Source organism: Bos taurus, chromosome 15 (genome assembly GCF_002263795.3).
Source record: "Bos taurus isolate L1 Dominette 01449 registration number 42190680 breed Hereford chromosome 15, ARS-UCD2.0, whole genome shotgun sequence".
In the NCBI taxonomy this organism is placed as follows: Eukaryota; Metazoa; Chordata; class Mammalia; order Artiodactyla; family Bovidae; genus Bos; species Bos taurus.
In genome coordinates this window covers 30,783,598-30,806,445 of record NC_037342.1, presented here as the reverse complement: position 1 = coordinate 30,806,445, position 22,848 = coordinate 30,783,598, and the positions used below count along the sequence as shown (strand labels likewise).

The 22,848-nt window shown below is 54.2% G+C and overlaps 1 protein-coding gene across 1 annotated transcript; it reads right to left on the bottom strand.

Moving 5' to 3' along the window:
* Positions 1–2,808: 2,808 nt before the first annotated feature.
* OAF (out at first homolog) lies at positions 2,809–22,608 on the bottom strand. The gene is made up of 4 exons (XM_002693029.6): positions 22,063–22,608; positions 6,214–6,348; positions 4,981–5,161; positions 2,809–4,641 (listed from the first exon to the last, which is right to left on the bottom strand). Exons 1-4 carry the CDS (start codon positions 22,327–22,329, stop codon positions 4,376–4,378), a joined length of 849 nt encoding a protein of 282 aa, XP_002693075.1. The 5' UTR covers positions 22,330–22,608; the 3' UTR covers positions 2,809–4,375.
* Positions 22,609–22,848: the final 240 nt, after the last annotated feature.

The window sequence follows — 22,848 nt, the reverse complement described above, 5'->3', positions numbered from 1 at the left end:
CAGTAATAAGTCAAAGGGCCAACAATTTACAGTAGGATGCCCAGCAGCCACTACATGGTGAATGCCAGTGTTTGGGAAGATGCCCTAGAGAGGCCCTCTCTGTTAGTGAGCAATGGAACTGGGGTCTTGGAAGGTGGTGAAGTCATCCAGAGATGGGACTGGGCCGGTACCCACATTCCTCATATGCATTGTTAGCCTCAAGCTTTGCTTCTGGTGAGCAGTCCCAGCCCCACTTTTGGCCAGATTCCTCTGTGGCTCCACCCACCCTATCCAGGTGCCTTGAAGACCCTGGGCAGAGGAAAAGGCTTTGGGAAGAACACCTCCCCTGCTTGTCCCCCGGCAGGACTGAAGCTGGTCCTTGAAAACAGGTACAGAAAGAGGCATGTCCACTTGAAAAGGATATCTCCCCACCCTTCAGCCCCTAACTTGACCATGGCCAAGCACACCTGGCTCCCTGCACAACTCTCTGACCAGCACAATTCAAGGAGCAGCAGCAGACTGTTCTGGGGGTGCTGGGGAGAGTAATGGGGCAGCCCAGCAAGCCCCTTTCCCTCTGCAAAGTCTGTGGGGAAGGTGCCTCCCTCTAAGGAGTGGTGACGCCTGGAACTTGCCCAACCCTGAAACACTCCAGTCTCTTCCCTGTGCTCACATGGTCCCCTCTACCTTGCCAAATCCTGATCAGCCTGCGGTCTCAACCTCTTCCTATCCCATCCCATCCCAGGAAACCTTCCCTAATCAACTCAGCCACGCACATCCCTCCTCCTTGGAAGTCCTCAGTATCTGGCCCAGCACTTCATATTACAGCCTCTTTATACTAGGAGATACTCTGGAAGTGAAGAGGTCCTTCAAGATCCTTGGCTGGGACTTGCCTGGTGGTCCAGTGGCTACGACTTCACGCTCCCAATGCAAGAGACCAGGTTTGATCCCTCATCAGGGAACTAGATCCCATATGCTGCAACTAAGAATTCACATGCTGCAACTTAAAAAAACAAAAAAATCCTGCATACCACAACTAAGACCCAGCACAGCCAAAATATGTAATAAATATTTTTTAAAAAGTAAATGACTTTTAAAAAGATGCCTGGCTTAGTTGTCTTGGGTTTATAAATGAGGAAATAGCTGCTCTTCTCATGAACAGTAATAATATTAATGGCAGCTAGCACAGTGAGCATTCTCTCTGTGAAGGGCACTTAACACATATAAATCCACTGGAGTCTCACAATTAAGCCCATTTTGTAGCTGAGAGAGCTGAGGTACAGAGAGGTAAAGTAACAAATCAAGACTGCACAGCAAATAAGAATCATGGCCAGCAGTAGGCCCATGAAAAGATGTTCAACCTCACTAATTGAGAACTGCAAATCAAAACTACCATGAGGTACCACCTCACTTCAGTCAGAATCAGTTCAGTTCAGTCGCTCAGTCGTATCCGACTCTTTGCGACCCCATGGACTGCAGCATGCCAAGCCTTCCTGTCCATCACCAACTCCCGGAGTTCACTCAAACTCATGTCCACTGAGTCGGTGATGCCATCCAGCCATCTCTTCCTCTGTCGTCCCCTTCTCCTCCTGCCTTCAATCTTTCCCAGCATCAGGGTCTTTTCCAATGAGTCAGTTCTTTGAATCAGGTGGCCAAACTATGGGACTTTCAGCTTCAGCATTAGTCCTTCCAATGAATATTCAGGACTGATTTCCTTTAGGATAGATTGGTTGGATCTCCTTGCAGTCCAAGGGACTCTCGAGAGTCTCTTCTCCAACACCACAGTTCAAAAACATCAATTCTTTGGTGCTCAGCTTTATAGTCCAGATCTCCCTGGTGGCTCAGAGGTTAAAGCATCTGCCTGCAACGCGGGAGACCCGGGTTCAATCCCTGGGTCAGGAAGATCCCCTGGAGAAGGAAATGGCACCCCACTCCAGTACTCTTGCCTGGAGAATCCCATGGATGGAGGAGCCTGGTAGGTTACAGTCCACGGGGTCGCAAAGAGTCGGACACGACTGAGCACTTCACTTGCACTTTCACTTTATAGTCCAACTCTCACATCCATACATGACCACTGGACAAAACCATAGATTTGACTAGACAGACCGTTGTTGGCAAAATAATGTCTCTGGTTTTTAATATGCTGTCTAGGTTGGTCATAACTTTTCTTCCAAGGAGCAAGCATCTTTTAATTTCATGGCTGCAATCACCATCTGCAGTGATTTTGGAGCCCCCAAAAATAAAGTCTGTCATTGTTTCCACTGTTTCCCCATCTATTTGCCATGAAGTGATGGGACCAGATGCCATGATCTTAAGTTTTCTGAATGTTGAGCTGTAAGCCAACTTTTTCACTCTCCTCTTTCACTTTCATCAAGAGAATGGGAAAGTCTAGAGATCTCTTCAAGAAAATTAGAGATACCAGTCAGAATAGCCATCATTTAAAAGTCTACAAATAACATGCTGGAGAAGGTGTGGAGAAAAGGGAATCCTCCTACACTGCTGGTGGGAATATAAATCGGTACAGCCATTATGGAAAACAAGATGGAGTTTCCTCAAAAATCTAAAAAATATAATTGCCATATGATCCAGAAATCCCATTCCTGGCCATGTATCCAGACAAAACTCTAATTTAAAAAGATACATGTACCCCTATGTTCATAGAAGCACTATTTACAATAGCCAAGATATGGGAACAGCCTAAATGTCCACTGACAGGTGAATGGATAAAAAAAAAAAGTGGTACATGTATCAGTGCACTACTACTCACTCAGAAAAAAGAATTAAAATGCCATTTGCAGCAACATGAATGAACCTAGAGATGATCACACTAAGTAAATCAGAAAGACAAATAGCATATAATATCACTTACATGTAGAATCTAAAATATAACACAAATGAAATTATCTACAAAATAGAAACAGACTCACAGACATACAGAACAGACTTGTGGTTGCCATGGGAGCAGGGATGGTGGGGAAGAATAGATTGGGAGTTTGAGATTAACAAATGCAAACCAATATATATACGTGTGTGCCTGTGCGCAACTGAATCACTTTGCTGTACGACAGAAACTCAACATTGTAAATCAATTATAGTGTGCTGCATTCATGTCTGCCTCTTTGTGACAGCACAGACTGTAGCCTGCCAGGCTCCTCTGTCCATGGAATTCTCCAGGCAAGAATATTGGAGTGGGTTGCCATGCCCTCCTCCAGGGGATCTTCCCAAACCAGGGATCGAACCCAGGTCTCTTATGTCTCCTGCATTATTCTTTACCATTAACACCACCTGGGAAGCCCTAAAATAGGAAAAAAAAAACAACAAACCTATTTCCAGGATTTGATCCCTGGAGAAGTCTGGCTCAGAATTTTCATCTGTCTCACGGTGTCTTTTACTGCTTACCCACCTGTGTCTGTCTCATCTTAAGTGCAGAAGTTTTGTCATAGCTTTTCCTAGTAATGCCCACCCCAGCTACATCCTCCCCCCACCCCAAGATTGAGCACACAGTAGGTGCTTCAGGAGTTGTCCCTAGGCTGGCTGTCCCCAAGACGTGTTCCCTAGACAGGGACACGTCTCCTGACACCAGGTGGCAGCACTGGCCAAAAATTCTCTCAGAACTCTGCGTCTAGAGCTGTCAGTCAAGTAAAAATTTAAACTTTTATTTCTGGTACAAATGATAAATATTTTGCATTAAAAATCTGGAATTCAAGTTTTCCTCATACTTCATGCTCCCTCCCTGTCCCAGAACCTTACAAAAATATTTCTGTTTAGAGGGAGCAAGCCAGCACCTGCTCCCTCGGCAAAGTCCAGGTTTGCAGAAAGGCACGTATTCTGTGTCAGGGTGGGGACGGCGGCCTCCGAGGCCAGAACGAGAGGAAGGCGCTGAGATCCGTGCTAGGGGCTGCGCCCCCTCTGGTGCAATGATTCTTCCCCTCCTTGCTGCGCAGTGGGACGGTGCACAGGGGCCAGGTCCTTCCCAACGGTGGGGCAGGAGTTGTGTGTGGGGAGGTGGGTACGACAGGCACAGACACCCTTCAGGGTCTAAACCTTTGAAGAGTTAAATAGGAGAGTCACAGGCCGTCACATTTTGGGTGCTTGAAAGTGAACACTTTGGGGAGATGAAGGAGGGGAGGCAAGCTTGGAGAACCCCCCCTTCTCCCTGGGTCCCCAAGGAAGGCGCACAGGGCAGGAGTGGGGGCTGCCTTCATGAGTTAAACCTTGCCACACCACACCCCTTTCACAGTCACGGGTGAGGGAGCCAGAGGCTCCGGGATTAGGTGATGGGAAGGAAGAGCGCTAAGGCCTCCGTTGTCGGGGGTGGGGGGCACCCCCTCTGGCGGCTGGGGGAGGGGCAGTGGGTCCCGGGCAGCTGCCTCGGGGACCACCCCTCGTCCCAGCCTGGCTAGGGGTCCTCATCCCAGAGGCACAGCTGCTTCTGGGGCACGTAGAAGTCGAAGCTGTAGTTCTTCTGGCAGCTGCGGATGCCGCACTTGTAGGGCGCTGGGCGGTCGCGGCCGTGGCAGTACTTGAGCATGCAGGGGTACCAGGCCAGGCTCAGACCATAGCGGCAGATGCAGGGCTTCCCGCGGTCCCCCACGTGCCCGCAGCGAGGCAGCAACACCTGCTCTGAAGCCTTGGGGAGAGCCTCGAACACGGAGCCATCCACACCTGGGAGAGAAGGCGGGGGTCAGGGCGGGGGCGGGGGCCTCCCCACATGGCCCCTTCAGGCATCCTAGTGCTCCCATGAGCTAAGTGTTACCATCCTTGTTTTACAGATGAGAAAACTGGCCCAGAGAGGTTATCGGCCTGGCTGACGTCACACAGTAAGTAGGGATTCAGGACTGTCTGACTTCAAGTCCTCCACTTGCCCCTGCCAGTGCCACGCAGGCATCACTTCCTCCAGGAAGCCCTCCCTGACCAGTCCCAGCTGGGTGGAGAACTCCCATACCTCATCATTGCTCCCCATCATATTTGAGGTGATATAGCAGTGGGCCGCACCCAGCTGACCTTGCTCCAGCCAGAACCGGACGTCTTCCTGGCGGGTGTAGATGGCATCCACGGCCTCGGCACACACGTTGCGGAGATGGGGGCTCAGCAGCGCCCCCTGGCTGAAGTTGACGGCGATGTCCATGTGCATCTGCTCTGGGCCCCGCACCTCCTCAGCCTGCCGCACTGCCCGTGGGTTTTTCTGAGTGGAAGAGAAGAGTTGTTCCTACCCGGCCTCAGTCAGCCCCCTGCCCACTCTTTCCCTGATCGCTGATTGTCAGACAAACCCAGGCTGGCTGCCTTCAGATCCTTGGGGCCACCTGCAGGGTGACAGTCAGGGGGAACCAGCCCCCCTCCAACTGGTGGAAAAACTGATACCCAGGGCACCGTCAATTCTTTTCAGCTGGCCACTGGGCTGACCTCTGAGACCTTAGGGAAAATTCTGACATGTTGCTGGGGGGGTGGGGGTGGTGTTGGAGGTGGGCAAGCCAGGCCAGTTGTCCCAGGGTCAGTGACCGCTGGGGTCCTGTATTTGCCAACATCCAGGTAACTGAGTCTCTCTGGGAAAAGCAGACAGAAGGGTGGGACCTAGGACAGGTCCTGCTGAAGTGTTTAGGGAGCTTACATGAGGCCAGGGAGAGGCCTGGGGTAGGGGAAGGGATTGGGAGTGGGCAAAAAGCTGAGGGGTTCCAAAGCTGCGTTGAATGCTTTACATGCTCTGTCCCACTTAATTCTCACTGTAACCCGTCTCTCAGTAAGAAAATAGGGGCTTTGAGGGACTTTCCTGGAGGGCTAGTGGTTAAGACTGGGCTTCAAATGCAGGGGCTGCGGCGGATTCCATCCCGGGTTGGGAAAACTAAAATTCCACATGCCCTGTGGCGTGGCCAAAAAACAAAGAAAATAGGGACTTGGAAGGGAGGTGACACGTCTAGAGTCACCCAGATGATGAGTGGCGTTGCCACAGCTGAAGGCAGATCTGACTTGCCTCCATCATAAACGGGGAGGGGCTGAGGTTGGGGGCAGGAAGAATTTGAGAGATGGGGGTTCGGTGCAGATTAGGGATCTGGGGTTATGGGATCAGGTGTGGCCTGGGGCATAATCAGGGGGCTCAGGATTAGAGGCTGAGTGTGGGGTCAGGGATTAGGTGGATCGGGGCAGGGTGGGACACTGAGGCTGGGGTGGGTGGGGTCCAGGCCAGGGCTCAGCTGCAGGGGTGCGTGCAGGCTCTGGGGCAAGCCTGGGGTGGGCACTCACCTGCCGGAGCTTGGCCATGGCCTCGCTGGGAATGATCTCATTGTGGTGCAGCCGGGTGACAAAGCAGAGAGCCTGGAACTGACTCTGCCCCTTCTCCAGCTCCCCCAGAATCAAGGCCCGGAAGATCTTCACATCCTGATGGGGAAGGGCAGAGGGACGGGGGCTGGTTGGAGGGGGTGAGATCTCCTCACCAGTCCCCCCCCCAACACACAATGCTCAGCTCAGACCACCCCCCCTCAGAGAACACAGGCCTGGACACTGTCCTGCAATGGACACCTCCCTCCTGCTGTCCTGGGAATTTTTTTCTTTCCCATTTAAACCCGTGACTTAAAAGAACACACCCCAGATGTTCCAAAGCCTTCTGGAAAATTCACATAGTGAACTGCTAGAAAGCTTTCCAAAAACAAGGCTGTTTAAAAGTACAGAACTTCACCTTAAAGGAAACCACCGCTTTTGGCACCTGGTCCACTCATAGCTGATACTTCCCTTCTGGGGCACCCCTGTGTTCCCTCATCAGGGTGAGTCGGGGCCCCTACGACCGCCTGACCAGGGTGTCACAAGGCAGAGGCTGCACTTTTTACAAGCACAGATTTCAGAGTTCCTCTTGCTGACTTTCCCATTCAGTAGGTTTGGGGAGAAGGCCCCCAGTGCTTCTGGTCATCCAGGCTTCTAGACACCAGCATCTCAGATGAAGGTGGCGGGGTCAGGATGGGGTTAAGGGCAGACACAGCAGCAGCTGTTGCCAAGGGCGCTGCGATGGCTCACCTTTCCCCTTCCCTCCCCACTTCCCCTTTCCCCATGGGGTTACTAATGGCCTGGCCAGCAGGCCAAGGGCTCCTTCCTGTCACTGACTGACTGTGTGAATCAGAGAGGCCAGAGAGGGGCAGAGGAAGAAGGGAGAGGGGCTGTGGGATGGGGTTCCCTTTCCAAACCAGCTGCTGAAACCCTGGGCACCTGAGGTATCCCTTGCTCTCACCCAGCTCTGTGCCTTGGCTAATGGCTCCCGATGAGACATCAGCAGGTCCCAGTCAGCAGTGGTCTAAGTGTGGGAACATCCCCCCTGCCTGGGAGGGACCCTGGTCACACTGATGGTTCCTCCAGGAACCCTAGTGGTCCTGTACCAACACAGAGGGTATAGAGCCTATATAGATATGAATCCTTCAATGACCGTGCCCTGGGCTCATTCACCAAACATCCCGGTTCACTGAGTGCTTCCTGCCAAGTGAAATGCTCTGAGAACAGGGTCTGAGGGGCCCCCCTGGGTTCCAGTGTAGGCACTGAGGGGCCCAGGGTTCCCCTCCAAGTCTGCAGTGTATTAGTGGCGTTCAGCTCATCTCCCAGTTTCTCTAAGCCTTGTTTGTAAAGGGATGATGCCACTTTTACCCGGAGGTTGTGGTGAGGACAGAACAGGCTGGTGTGAAGGAAAACACAGAGAATGCCTGCCCTGAGTTAAGTGCTCAGCGGTGCTGGCTGGGGCCACTGGCCCACTGCAAGTGACTGGCCAGTGCTGCTGCTGCTAAGTCGCTTCAGTCATGTCCGACTCTGTGCGACCCCTGAGACAGCAGCCCACCAGGCTCCCCTGTCCCTGGGATTCTCCAGGCAAGAACACTGGAGTGGGTTGCAATTTCCTTCTCCAGTGCATGAAAAGTGAAAAGTGAAAGTGAGGTCGCTCAGTCGTGTTCGACTCTTCGCGACCCCATGGACTGCAGCCTACCAGGCTCTTCCGTCCAGGGATTTTCCAGTGCTATCATCCCACAAATCCCCATGATCTGTCTGTCGTTTTCGTTGTTTGTTTTAGAGTCTTTTGATGTGGACCCTTTTTAAAGTCTTTATTGAATTTGTTACAATATTGCTTCAGTCTTATCTTTTGGTTTTTGGGTCCCAAGGCATGTGGGATCTTATCTTAGTTTCCTGACCAGGGATCAAACTGGTACCCTCTACATTAGCAAGCAAAATCTTAACCACTGGCCCACCAGGGAAGTATCTACCCACCACACCACCCCATGCCCTTTGGAATTTCTCTGACTCTACAAGGACTTTCCCTACTTCCCTTCACTATAAATGGTCTCTGGAACATTGAGGGGTGGGAGTGTCCAGGGAGATTTTCCACCAAGATCGTAGAAAGGGAGACTGAGGCCCAGCTGGTGAGAAAGGTTATGTTAGGTTCCTCCTGGTCCCAGACTTGGAGGGAAGGTGAATCACAGCTCGGGTAACCTCAGCTTCCTCTCAGCAGGAAATCCGCTCTTGGGTCACGAGGCTAGGCTGTCCTTGCCCCGCCAAGCCTCGGTCATCCAATCTTCCACACCCTCAGGTCGGCTGAGGGGAGACTGGAGTTGGTACATGGGTGCATTTTCCGCTCAGTTTTTGCCAGGTGAGACTTGATACCAGATTTCCCCTCCTGGGGCTGTGTTAGGCGGATGTCCCTGGCAGGACCCCCAGGCAGGATCCAAAGTCCGCATATTTTCAGCCGTGACCCTTGAAGGGAATGCCATCTGGGATATTCACAGCATCTTCTCCGATACCACAGACACGTGCCATAGCCTGTGGTCTATGGGCTGCCCCGAGCTGGCCTCCTGGCTTGGACACTACCCATCTACCACTAGCCAGAGAAAGTATTTAAAATTCTAGACCAGACCAAGGGGTGAACGAAATCTGTCAGAATATTTTCCCTGCTTCTAGATTAAATAACAAAGTCAATGACAACAGCAAAATGCTACCAAAATGGGAATGTGACTGCGGGTGAAGCGAGGGGATGAGAATTTTTTGTTGAGATAGATTTCCTCTATGTCTCTCATTTATTTTTGTAGGACAACGATTTATTGAAGTTTATAACTGGAAGGGACAAGTCACTGTTACCATGAGTCAAAAAGGATATACTGCCCCATTCAAATCTGCACAACAACAGGAGGTAGGAACTATGATTATTACTGTGTTTGGAATGGATAACTTGCTCAAGGTCATGAGACCAAGAGGAAATGCAGCCAAAATTTTTAACCCAGGCAGCCTGCCTCCAAAATCCAAACTCTCGCAACCATAATGAACAACTGCTTCTAGGTCAACTAATCCAATGTCTCTGATGCCCAGTTACAGACCAGATGGTGCAGGAGATTCAGGTTCGATCCCTGGGTCAAGAGGATTTCCTAGAGAAGGAGACAGCAACCCACTTCAGTGTTCTTGGCTGGAGAGTTTCATGGACAGAGCAGCCTGGTGGGCTACAGTCCCTGGGGGTGCAAACAGTCGGACATGACTGAGCAACCACCACTTTCACTTTCTAAAGAAACTAAAGCTCAGGCCCAGAGATAGAGCGCGGTCTGCCTGCAGCCACACAGCCAGTGAGAGACAGAAGAGAATGCAGGGCCCTCTTCCCGCCGTGTGGTCTGCGTGTCCTCTGCAGACCTGCCCAGGACTACAGTGGCTCCCATTCAAGGCTGTGTGTGACTAACAGTCAACAGCATCTGATGCAAACATCAGGGTAAGATGACGCAGGATCACCTTTCTAATCCCTCTGCCTGCTCTGCCCAGGGCCTCTGTAAACCCTGAATTTTCCAACCTTCTTAATCTGTATCTCCAGGAAACCAAGTTCCCTGTGCTGAGCCCAGGAGGGAGACAGCAGTCCAAGCAGCTGGATCTTTGTGGCTCCATCATCATGACCAGTGTCTCTCCTACCTTCTACTCCCCACACCTCAGACTCACTACCAGGGCCCCCTTTCCCTTCAACACAGAGGACAGGGCAGGGGGAGAGGGCCCCCTGCTTCAGGGAACATCTGACCAGGTGCTAAGCTCCCAGCTTTTCTCCTTGCCCAAGAATCCCCTGGGATGATCCACCCAGATGTGGCCTAACGCCCAAGGCAGACGACACAGCTGGGAAGAGCATATGGCAGGCTTTTCAGGCCCAGGTCTCAGGCTAGGATGTCTAAGATGGGCAGTTTCTATAAGGCTCCTTCTCCCACGGGTTCCTAGGAACCTGCAGCCCCCCAGGAGCAGGCCACCAGGAAGAAGAGGAGGGGACGGTACCAGGGCTGAAACTGGGCCATACAGAGGGGATGGTCACAGAGATACACCAAGTACCCTATACGAACTTTCAAGTTGCGAACGTTCAAAGATGCCAATGTGCATCTGGTTCCAGCAAGGAACCAGAACCTGAGCCATCAACGTCAAGCGTGAATGAAATTGCAGCTTGCCCTCCGTCTCCTATTGCTGATGATCCTTCAGCTCTACCATCTCCCACCTCCTCTCCCTCCTCCAGTTGGTAACTCTTCTTGCTTGTTCACTCGATGCCAGCCCCTGTATGCCAGCTGTTGTACAGTACTACTGTACTTTTCAAAGTACTGTATTGTAAGATTAAAAATGTTTTACTTTTTGTGTTTTTTTAAATGTATTCTTTGTGTGAAAAGTATAAACCCATGACAGTACAGTACTATATAGGCAACTGTGTTAGTTGGGTACCTGGGCTAACCTTGATGGACTTAACGAACAAACTGGACATATGAACGTACTCCCAGAAGGGAACTCATTTGTATACAGGGAACTTACTGTAGTGAGGATCTGCTGAAGTCCTTTGTGGGTGGTTTAAAGGTTCTCAGAGGGCAGGATAGTTAAGAGCAAAGGCTCTGGAGCCAGTGCTGCCTGCATTCAGATCCTGGCTTTGCTGATACGCGCCATGTCATCCTGGGGGATTCACTTGACCTGTCTGTATCTTAGTTTCCACATGTGTAAAATGAGTACAGGCAACAATACCTACACCTCAAGGAATTCCTGAGAGGAAAAATGAGTGAAAGGTCTCAGAACAGCATGGGCTGGACTCCTTCAGCTTTTCTCTAGAATTGTTGCAATCCCTGGCCTAGCTCCAACTGTGATCAACTCCAGACCTGCAGAGGCAAGAAAACAGAGCTTTCTTCCAGAGACACACCAGAGCCCCAGAGAAGTCAGCTGACTCGGCTGGAGCTTGCAGGTAATCAGCAAATCGGTGGGAGAGTGCTGACTAGCATCACCTGGGGCAGGTCCTTCACAGGCGGCAGGGCAGGGCAGTGGGCAACACCAAGGTCAGGGCCCCAGTCTTCAAGGGGCTCATAGGGGAAGCTGACCTACAACTGAAGTCAGCGCCCATGATGAGGCCTAGGGTTGAGGCTTATGCAGAGTGCTATAGGGTAAAGATGAAAGTGAAAGTCGTGTCCGACTCTAGTGCTCCGGTCCCTTTAAGCATGGGGCTGGGAGGGAGGGAAGACTTACTGGAGCAGAGGTCCTCAACCTTTTTGGCACCAGAGACAGGTTTCGTAGAAGACAATGTCCCCACGAATCAGGCTGGGGGGTGGGAGCAGGCATGGACGGACGGTTGGGGGATGATTCAAGCGCGTTTCATTTGCTGTGTGCTTTATTTCTATTGTTATATCAGCTTCGCCTCAGATCATCAGGCACTAGATCCTGGAGGCTGGGAACCCCTGTACTAGACTGAAGGGTACTTCACTGGTTCTGGACAATGAGAGGATAGGGGGCTTTCTAGCCAAGAGAGAGGCAATTACAGAAAACGTGTGTGTGTGTGTGCTGTGTGCTCAGTCGTTCCGTGGACTGCAGCCCACCAGGCTCCTCTGTCCATGGGATTTCCCAGGCAATAATACTGCAGTGGGTTGCCATTTCCTCCTCCATGGGCTCATCTCGACCCAGGGATCGAACTCGCATCTCTTGCACCTCCTGCATCGGCAGGCAGGTTCTTTACCACGAGTGCCACCTGGGAAGCCCCATTACAGAAGCCGGGGAGGTACAAAGGCATCTTAATGCCCCCACCCATCCATCTCTTCACGCTACCGTCTCATGATCTGCCTAATGCCCTTCCAAGGCTTATTTTGTCCTCACCATAAAGTGTACCCCCCAGAGGCTGGCATCCACATCTTTGCTGACAGTTCTAAGCACTGAACCAAAGAGGTGGCGGTTTCCAGAGTAAGCGAGGCCAGGTGCCTGTCTATGAGTTGATGCCTGGCGGGGATGTCCAGTCCCATCCTGCCCAGCATCCTTCAGGACTCAGTTCACATGCATCCATCCACCCCCACCAACCCTCCAGCAGAGTTGGCCAGGTCCAATCCCTACCTTCCTCCCACTGTGTCTGGAATGACCTCTTTCCTTGTCTTTCCTTCCAGATTCAACTCCTTGAGGCCAGGATAGTATATTATTTGCAGTGTATCCCCACCCACTAGAACACAACAGGTGTTGTGTTCAGTACATATCTAGAAATGAATAAATGAAGGATGGACTGGACAAACAAGAGCAGGCCAGGGTCCTAAGCAAAGTGATGGGAGTACCAGGGAGGGGAGGGAGGGAGGGGACGGCAGTGAGAGTGGAAGGAAGAGGCTGGTGGGAGGGCAGGGACAGGGTCTGAGAGCCCAGTCAAAGAGTCTGAGCTTCATCTAGCAGACCACTGGAAGTCATCACTGGATTTTCAGCCTGGAGGTAACATGCACGAATCTCTGGCTCAGAGCTGAATCAGAAACTTGAGTTGTGCTAGGCCAGCGTGCATTTTATCTAAACACCTCGGAAGGGCCCCAGTCCTCGTGTAGCGTCTTCTGCCTGGGCAACAAGTCTCCCAGGCCCTCCACGCTGTGCCCCTGGCTCAGGACAGCGGCTCCACCTTATCTATGCAGTGTCCTCAGCCTGACACAAAGCTGAGTGAAGGCACCCATGCTCTGGGGCCTCCATCGAAACCTCTTGCCCCCAACAAGAAGACGGTTCTTCTTGGGCTTCCTTGTACCCAGGCTCCTGCCGACTGGCAGTCCTACAGCTGCGCTTTTGGCTTCTAGAGGTTCAGGGGAGCTTTTTCATGCTCCAGTGAGGTTCCAGCAGGGGACGTGACCTTCAAGGTCATCCAGCTGCAGGGCCAGCCCCAGGCGCCCATATTTTCTAACTCAACTCCCGAGATCTTTCTGCTCTTCCCAGCTCCCCGCTGAGCCCTCTCCCAGATATTCTATTCTTCTCTGCGTTCACTCCCTGCCCTAGACCCTCTGTATCTCATAGAAGGCTGTTCTGGGAAAAGCAGGGGGTAGCCCTCTGCACTTACAAGAGCAGACAGCCTGTGCCAGGCCCCTATGGCTGCCTTCCGGGGGAGAGGCTCCAGGGAAAGCTCGGTGTTGGGGACAGGAGGAGACCCCGGAGACAGGCCACAGGAGCACCGATGACCCTAGCGCTGTCACACAAGCCCAACTGCCAGCTTCCAGAATGAAAGGGGGAAACAAACCTCTCTTGTTTTAACTGCTGTGGGGTTTTATATTACAGCCAAGTCGAATCGTAACTGTACACACAGACAGACACCTGCTTGCCCCCATTCAGGGGCCACGTGGCCAAGCTTTCATCCAGAGGTGCTGATTCTTGAACGATCTCCCACCCTTCACCCAGTGGCACCCAGGCCCCCCATGCCCCTTGTGCTGAGGCCCACACTTCCGCTCGGCCGTGGGCCCCTCCTTTCTCGCACCCCTGCTCCTAGGAGCACGTTTCTGCCCTCGTGGCCTCTCCCAGGAGTCTCCACGTCACCCGCTTTCTCTTGATCACCGCAGCACCCCTCGCGTGTAGTCACACACACCCATCTTCTCCCGACAGTCTCTCCACACTCTTCTCCCGCCCTCCCTTCTTCCCCCAAAGTCTCTCTCTCTCACACACACACACACACACACACACACACAGTGTCTTCCATGCCTTCTCACACACCAGTCTCTGCACCCACCGCACACAGGCTGTTACACTCACCTACATCCAGGCACTTACACCCGCCTCTCCCAGTTCACCTCCCCAGCCTAGCCTGGCCAACCCCACCTCCTCCTCTGCCCTCCTTCCCACCACCAGCTCCCAGCTCCAACTGCCCCCCTGCCCCTGACTCCAAGCGCCCTTCCTCAGCCCCCTTTTCCAGAAAGCCCACCATGGGGAAGTGCAGGGAGGCTCTCTCATCTCAGACCTCGCTGCCCACCCAGCCCTGGACCACGGGGGAACTGAAAACGAAGAGGGTCAGATGGTGGAGCTGCTGTGCTGTGCTGGGCTGCTCAGTCATGTCCAGCTCTTTGCTACCTACCCCATGGACTGTAGCCCACCAGGCTCCTCTGTCCATGGGGATTTTCCAGGCAAGAATACTGGAGTGGGTTGCTATGCCCTCCTCCAGGGGAATCTTCCCAACCCAGGGATCGAATCCAGGTCTCCCGCATTGCAGGCGGATTCTTTATCATCTGAGCCACCAAGGAAATCCAAGAATACTAGAGTAGGTAGCCAATCCCTTCTCCAGGGAAACTTCTCCACCCAGGAATCAAACTGGGGACTCCTGCATTGCAGGTAGATTCTTTACCAGCCAATCTACCAGGAAAGCCCATGGTGGAACTGATCTTCCCTCAAAAGCCCTCTCCCAGCCCACCTCTGGGCCACCGTGGTTACACAGCCCAGGCTGGAGGCCATGCTCCAGGTCCCCGCAAAGTGCCTGCTCCTCTCTCCCCCTGGCCCTCGGACGGCGCACACCGTCTCCCGGGAGCTTCCTCTGCCATCTCGCTCTCCTTCCTGGCACACCAGAGTATGAGGTTTTGAGGACCGTCCTGAGCCAACCCAAATATTTACTGCTCGGCTCCTGGCTGGAGCCGCTTTATAGATAGAGAGGGGCTGGCTTCCCTGTGCTGGAGGTGAGAGGTCAGCCTAGGGGGCAGCCAGGGAGCAGGGCCCTCCTCACCCTGCACTGGCCGCCCCAGGACAGGCACAGGAGCACCTGGGCTGCTCTGGCCGGACCCCTGGAGAGGCACAGAGGCAAACAGAATCAACCCAAAGCCAAGCCAAGCACACTCCCCGGCTGGTGCCTGGGGAGGCAGGCTGCCCCTTTATGAGATGCCTGCAGACCCCAGGGGCTACGCCTACACAGAGACTTCTTGTTACAGGTCATCTGTGCAACCATGTGCTGAGGGCAGTGCCCCCTGCCCTCCCCCAGGCCCCCAGCGTTCTGTCAGCCAAATCCCAAAGGTCACCACTGTCCCAACTGCTTCAGGAACAATGTGCGGCTTTATGTGGATCAAATGCACCCCAATGTCCCGCTGACTCAGGGCTCCTGAGATGGGAGCTCACTTCCCGCTCACTCCCATTCCCAGCCCCAGCGCCTCCCTCCCTCACCCCCAGCCCTTCATCAGAATCTCCCCCTGCCCCCCCAGAGGGGGGGGCAGCCACTTCAACACTTGCCAACTGAAAGGATGGGAGTCCTAATGATGCCTGGGTCCCCAGAACAGGAACAATCTGTTTGGCTGGGTCAGGAAGGAGGGCTGGGGCCCCGGCTGGAACTTCTAGTTCTCTTCCCACCTGCCTCCGCTGGTCTCTGCTTTGCTGAGGCCTCTCACTCACTCCTCACAACATGTCTCCAAGCCGTCATATGGTATTTGTGTTGTGTCTGAGCCTCGGGCTCAGAGAGGTTAAGTGACTTGTCAAGCCACACGGCTGGTCAAGCGCAGAAAAATGTACAGTGAGTGCTCAGAAGTATCTATGAGCTATTTAAAAAAGAGGAATATCCCAGGCTCAGTGAAGAGGTTGAAACTCAAAATTCATGGTGGGGCATGTGGTGAGCTTGGGGGGAGGGGTCCAGCCCAAGTCTGTAAGCAGGAAAGTTTCTCCGTAGATGTGTCCCTCAGCACCAAGGCTTTTTTCAGCCTCCTTCTTCCTCTCCCCTCCCCTGTTCGGGTTTCTTCAGCCTCCAGGAAGGAGCCCATTTATATGTCACAGCAAGCACAGGCAGTCAGAACACAGTGGGAGAATCCCTGGGTCCCCATCCTGGATCGTTAGCTACTGATCTTGTCCAAGTCACTACACAGGCTTGAGTCTCAGTTTGCACATCTGTGAAATGGATGCAATACCCGCCATTCGATGTAGTGGTGAGGGTCAAATGAGGCCAGGTGTGTGAACGCCACTGTCAGTGTGTGATCTGAGTGACCACTCAGTGTGTGACACCGAGACAGCTGTGATTCTTACCTCAAAGCTGGCCTCGGTCTCACCGGCACCACCCCTGTGACCCGTGGGAAGCCTCACAGGAAGACCCTCACTTCCGTTTCTCCCCGGTCAACAACAGAAGGTCACTGACTTGTCCGAGGTGGCAGTCCTCACTGCACAACCCGGGATCCTTTCCCAGGACTCCACCTGGACATGGGTATTCAGGGAGTGGGAGGTACAGGCCAGGCTGCACCTTGGGGCAGGGCTGCTGATCCCTAACACAGGGAGGGCTTCCTCAGACATGGCAGAGGGACTGCGTTAGAACCCGGGGCCCCACAGGCACAAGCCGGGTGGTTCTCTCTGATGACGTCTCATGAACTCCCGTGGGGAAATGTGCTGGGCACCACAAAGCTCTGGGCCTCTGCTGAAAGCACCTCTACCGTAATCTGTTCCCCGAAAATCACCCTCTCCATCACGTGCCTCCACTACAGACCAACAAACTGCAGGGACCCAACATAAGCTGGGGAGGCGGACACTGCACCCTCAGGCCCGTCATGTCTGACATCCCCATGATGTGATATCCTGTTAGAACAAACAGCCGCAGGCATCAGTCTGGCCATTTGCACATTCCCTATCTTTGCTGACTCTCTCACAGCCTGGAGCTGCTTCCCCTACCCGGACGGGGAGCCCCCAAGGCATGGATGACTGTGCTCTCTGGACTGCTTCTTCCTATGACCCCCACCCCCCAGGGCATGGGTGCCCAGGGCATGGGTCCCTTGGAGTGACCTCGAGCTGATCCGCCCTGTTATATGGACCCCTTTATCTTGGCTCTGGGCTTCCTTGGTGGCTCAAACAGGAAAGAATCTGTCTGCAATTCGGGAGACCCAGGTGCAGTCCTTGGGTCGGGAAGATCCCCTGGAAAAGGGCATGGCAACCCACTCCAGTTTCTTGCCTGGGGAATTCCACAGACAGAGGAGCCTGGTGGGCTACAGTTCATGGGGTCGCAAAGAGTCCAACATGACTGAGCAACTAACACACACACACACACACACACACATCCTGGGTCCAGCCCGTGGCCCCTCTTGGCCACCATCCTCCCCACATTTGGAGTCTGGCTCCTTTCTCCCTGCTCCTGTTGCAGCCATGGCCCACCACCACCCCCACCTGCCCTTTGTAGCTGCACATGACTTTCTCTTATCTTTCGTCCCACCCTCCCTGCCCCGTCAGCACCAAACCACACCGCTTGAACATGACTCATCCCCCTCCCTCAGATTCTGGATGCTCAGAGGATAAGAGATACTCAGAGGGAAAGAGAACTTGGATGGGGACAGCAACCTGGGGGAAGGGGACCAAGACGACTGTCAGATCAAAAGCCAGGCTGGAGAGTCAGGACGGTGACATGCCCAGTGGTCTGTACATCTGGGTATGATTACATGCATAGGCTTTGAATTATAAAGAAGGGCACTGCCTACTGAGACCATATGATGAATCAGCGTTCTTGTGCTGAGGGCACCAAGAACGCAGCCTCGGGTCTACATGCTGTTTAAACACATTAGGGTTATTGTGGATAGAACAACAGGTTTCAACTAAATGACTGAGTTCGGGCTTGACCTTCATTTCACAGTCTAACCCTGTGCCTCCTCCAAGTCCCTCCATCCCTGAAGCAACTCTGCCAGTCTGCCAGGGCTTCCCAAACTTTGCTGCTCATTGGAATCACCAGTGGCTCTTTAAAAACCCTGCTGTCTGGTTCCCACCCTCAGACATTTGGACTTAATTGGTCTGGAGTGCAGGCGAGGCATTGGGTTTTCTAAAGCTCCCCAGGCGATTCAAATGTGCAGCGAAGTTTGGGAGCCACCGAGCTGCAGCATGGTTTTTGAAAGCTGCGCCCTGAACTGATGGTCAGCAGCCTGTGGGTAGGGCTTACAGTCATGCACGATGGTGATTTGGTAGCTTTGAGGGCCTTGTGGAGTGTGTGATCCTTGCCCGGGCTCCATGTCCTACAGTGGGCTGATCACTGTGACAGCTTTACTGGCTTCAGGTCCAGCGTGGCAGTGTGGGGAGGGCCAGGCAGTGCTGGAGCCCTGTCTCCTGGCAGAGGCAGAGGGTTGGAGGGGTGTGGAGAGGGCGCTGGGGCAGGGGTGCGACCGGCTGGAGGAGGTCTATATTACATCCAGCACAGGGGGCCTTGCTGCTGCCCTGGGTAGCAGGACACAGCAGGAATGACTGCTCCCTGCGGAGGGGCTGGCCAGCAACTCTTGAGTGTGACGGCTAACTTCCCATGTACCTATCACTGGGATGAGAGATGCCCACAGAGCTGATAAAACATCTTTTCTGGGTGTGTCCGTGAGGGTGTCTCGGGAAGATACTAGCATGTGAAACAGGAGCCTGAGTGGAAGGTGGCCCTCGCCAGAGTGGGTGGGCATCATCCAATCCATTGAGGGCATGATAAGAACAAAAAGGGTGGAGAAGGGCAAATTTGCTCTCTCTGCGTGAGCCGGACATCCATCTTCTCCTGCCCTTAGACGTCAATGCTCCTGGTTCTCAGGCCTCTGCACTCACACTGGAACGACACAGGCCTTTCTGGACCTCCAGCTGACAGACCACAGACTTCTCTGCCTTCGTAATCGTGTGAGCCAACCACCCCTCAAATAAAATCTCTTCTACAGCTCTGTGGTGGTGGTTTAGTCACTAAGTCGTGTTCGACTCTTTTGCAACTCCAATGGACTGTAGCCCACCAGGCTCCTCTGTCCAAGGGATTTCCCAGGCAAGAATAAACCAGAGTGGGTTGCCATTTCCTTCTCATAGGGAGATCTTCCCCGCCCAGGGATTTAACCCGTGTCTCCTGCTCAGCAGGCGGGTTCTTTACCACTGAGCCACCTGGGTGTATTTCCCTCCTATTATTTCTGTTCTGCGGCCCTGGGTGCATTTCTCTTTTATTATTTCTGTTCTGCAGGGGAACTCTAATACATGGAGCTTCAGAGAGAAGGTTCTGATGAGGGACTAAGGCTCTTCCAGGCTCAGTGCTGTCTTTCCGTGTGACTTTGGCTCTGTTGTTCAACATCGTTGCACCCGAGCTTAGCACAGAGGGTCCCTGTTGAGATGTGACGTGAGCCAGTGATAATTATGAAAGTCAGTGGCTTCTATTTCTGGAACATTGGGTACGGCAGATGATACACAGTGAGTATTTCATATATGTCACTCAGTTTAGTTCTCACAATGGCCATGGGAACAGTAGCATTACCATCCCCATTTTACAGATGGAAAAATGAAGCCTTAGAGAGATCAAGTAGCTTGCCCAGGGTTAAACTACGTCTGTCTCCTTTCAGTTTGGACTACTTCCCAAAGGTGACAAAACAGCCAATGTTACTATCCTCAAATGGACTAGGGACCGTTCCCAAACCACCCCCAAACGGATTTGGTACATGGTATAAAAGAAACACCAGGTCCAGGATTTTTTCCTACAAGAAAAGTCATTACTTCTAGATAGAAGCTTCTCTTGGAAATCTGCCGGAGACCTTGAGGACTGGGCGAGCAACAAGAGAGGTGACCCACCCCAGAAAGATCCATTATAAAAGCTGCTCTGGCCAATGCAGACCATGGACTAGGGTGGAGTTAAAGGCTATTCCACTCCACTCCCAGCCTTCCCCAACTCCACCCCACCCCAGGCCAGCTGAGAAATCCAGAGTAGGAAGGGACCTTGGAAAGCTGGTTTCCTTTGGTAATTTTCACTCGCAATTCCCTCCCTTGCTAATGAAACTGGAGATGCCAGAGGGCAGGTGTGAAATGCCAGCTTCTGGGTCAGAGGTTACTCTGAAAAGCAGTCTTTGGAAGCCTGGGTGGAGGTTTTAACTGCTGCAGGGAGGTGTGAACTGCTGCGGGGATTAAAATGAGGCTCTTACAATCAGTTCCAAATGGATTCTCTAACTGGGCAGTTGGCCCCTCACTCTACCCTCAGCCCCAAGCCCCAGGCCTGCACCCCACTGCCACTGGCCTCTCCCCTACCCTTGCCCTCAGGATAGAGCAATAAAACCTTCCAAGCTGCAGCGAGAGGCTATAAAAGCTGAGCCCTACTCGTTGACTCTCTGACCGGTGTCCTACCCACAGTCTTGGCTGCTGGAGTGGTCCCAGGGATGGGGAAGTCTCTCGAGGGTTCCAGAAAGGCCACAGAACAATGGGCAGTGGGGCAGGAAGGTGGGAGACTCCTGGGCTGGCCTGAGGCTCACTCTCAAGGACAAAGGGTTTCAATGGAAGGTTGGAGGGGACGCTTAGCCTCCTGCTTCCCCTATTTGGGGGTTTTCCAGGAAAAGAACAGACTTGACAAAATTCCCCTGGAGTTTAAGTGGGGAGGCAGGAGGTGTTCCTGCCCTGTCAGCTTCCCTCTCTCCACACACACACTCACCTGCCCCTGCCTGAATTGAGAACCTAGCTTAGGCCTGCTGAGTAAGGAAGGGATCGCACAGTCCTCCCGATCGCAACACTCAAGCACCCCTACCCCCACCCCACCCCCTCAACTGGTCTCTCTGCATCCCTGGTCAGTGACAGCCCAATAGTCCAGGGACAGATCAGCCGTCAAGCCCCACCTCCACTGTCCATGGGATCACTGGCCCCCAACCTGGATATACCATCTATGGCAATGTGGCTGGGTCCCTAGGTGACTCTGCAAACTCTGCCCTGAGTCCTCTCAAGTTCTGGTCTCCAAGAGGAAGGAGAGAGAGGAGGCTCCCCACTGCTGGCTGACTCATCGGCCTCCCCTCTCCCCTTCCCCAGAGCCTCCCAGGGCCTCTTTCTACAGGAGAGGGAGGTGGGGAGGATGCTTCAGTTGACCAGCAGACTCCCTTGAGTACCACACCTCACCCACCTTCTTTCCCGCCAGGGTTCCCGCCCCTGGGTCACCGTTACTCACTGCCCTTCCAGGCCTGCTTCCTGATAACCCCAAGCACCTCCATTCTCTACTCCACCTCGCAATCCAGGGGGCCAGGCCCACCTACTTGTTCTCTTCACCAAACACACACACACACACACACACACACACACACACACACACACACACACACACGAGAGGCTGGTCTTTACCCCCTTCCCACCTACTTGTACACACACACACACACACACACACACACACACACACACACACACACACGAGAGGCTGGTCTTTACCCTCTTCCCCAGAATCTGAGCCAAAACTGAGGGCTGGTCAGCCCTTCTGCCAAGCAGGGTAAGAGGTGGCACCTCTCCCAGAGCCTGGGGACCTCACCCGGGGCCTCTCCCCAGGTCCTCCACTACAAGTTCCCAGACTTACATTCCAAAGAGAAGAGGTGGCTTCTCCTTGGCCTGGGGGACACGTAGCTCCGCCCAGGAACCCCCTTCCCCAGCCCAAGGAAGTGAACAAGGAGAGGTGGTACATAGACTCCAAGAAGTCAGGGCTGGGAGACCTGGGGTCACCCTCTTGTTCCGGTACAGAGGTGTGAAAGGCGGCCTAGAGAAGGAAAGGGACTTGCCCTAGGTCACAGTGAGAACCCAGGACCTGTGATGCGTGGCCCAGGACTTTTTCCTGATAGAGCCCGAGGGAATTACTCAGAAAGGGAGACGGGGTTATTAACATTGACTCTAGTAGGGTCAGCGCCTGGAGGGCGTTGGAAGACCTGGAAGATGAAAGTGCGGAACTAGCTGGTCAGGGCGCCTGGGCGCCCAGAGTAAAAAGGTGAAAGGCCGCAAGGGAGAGTCTGAAGGGCAGCAGAGCAGTTCGTGGGGGAGAATGATGGGCGCTGGGGAGCAGGGCAAAGAGGTGTGGAGAACAGCCCGCGTGACTTGGCTAAGTCGCGTCCCTGTCCCTCTCCTGGCCCAGTTCTCCGGCCAGCAGACGGGACCCTCTCAGGCACGCAGATTTCCCCTCTCCGTCCCACCGCCAGGCAACGGACGGTGCCTCACCTTCTTAAAGTCTGCGGTGAAGGAAATGAGAGTGCCGTCGGGCTTGCGCAGCTCCAGGCTGATGCTGTCGGCGTCGCTGTCCGCCTGCAGGCTCTCCTCGGTTACCTGGCCGTCAGGCAGCCGCACCCGCACCCGCAGCTCCGACGGCGCGCCAGCCCCGGCCCCCGCGCCCACGCCGCGCGGCGCCCACAGCAGTGGCACGAGCAGCGTCAGGAGCAGCAGCGCGGGGGACGCCCGGGGGACCCCGCAGCGGCCGGGCGGGCGCATCCCCGGGAGCCGCCGCCGCCCTCGCGGTCCCGGTGCGCCGCGAGCAGGCAGGGAACTGCGGGGCCAAACTTCGCCCGAACTTGGAGGCTAGTTCACGGCACGGGGGCGCGGCTCCCCCTGGGGCGGGGGGCTCAGCCGCGGGGCGCCAGCGACGTGGCGCCGAGGCACGTGGGCTGCGCTCCGCCGCGCGCCCCCCGGCGGCTCCGAGGCGGACGCCGCGCTCCCGGGGCCCGTCCACCTCCCAGTCCGAGCGCGGCGCCTCCCGCGGCCCCCGACTCCGGAGCTCCGAGACTCTGTTTTGCACTTTTCATTCAATCCCACCCCCCGTCACTTCCTTCAGAAAACAGAAACCACCAGGACCTGCCTTAAAGAGACCGCGCACCTCTCGGCCCTTAAAGGGCCCGCGGCGGCTCTTCCAGCGCTCGGCGGCGGGCGGGGCGTACCCCCGCGCGGCGGCCTGGTGGGAACTGAGTTTCTCAACCGCGCTCCCTCCCCGTCGCGCCCCGGCAGCGACCGGGC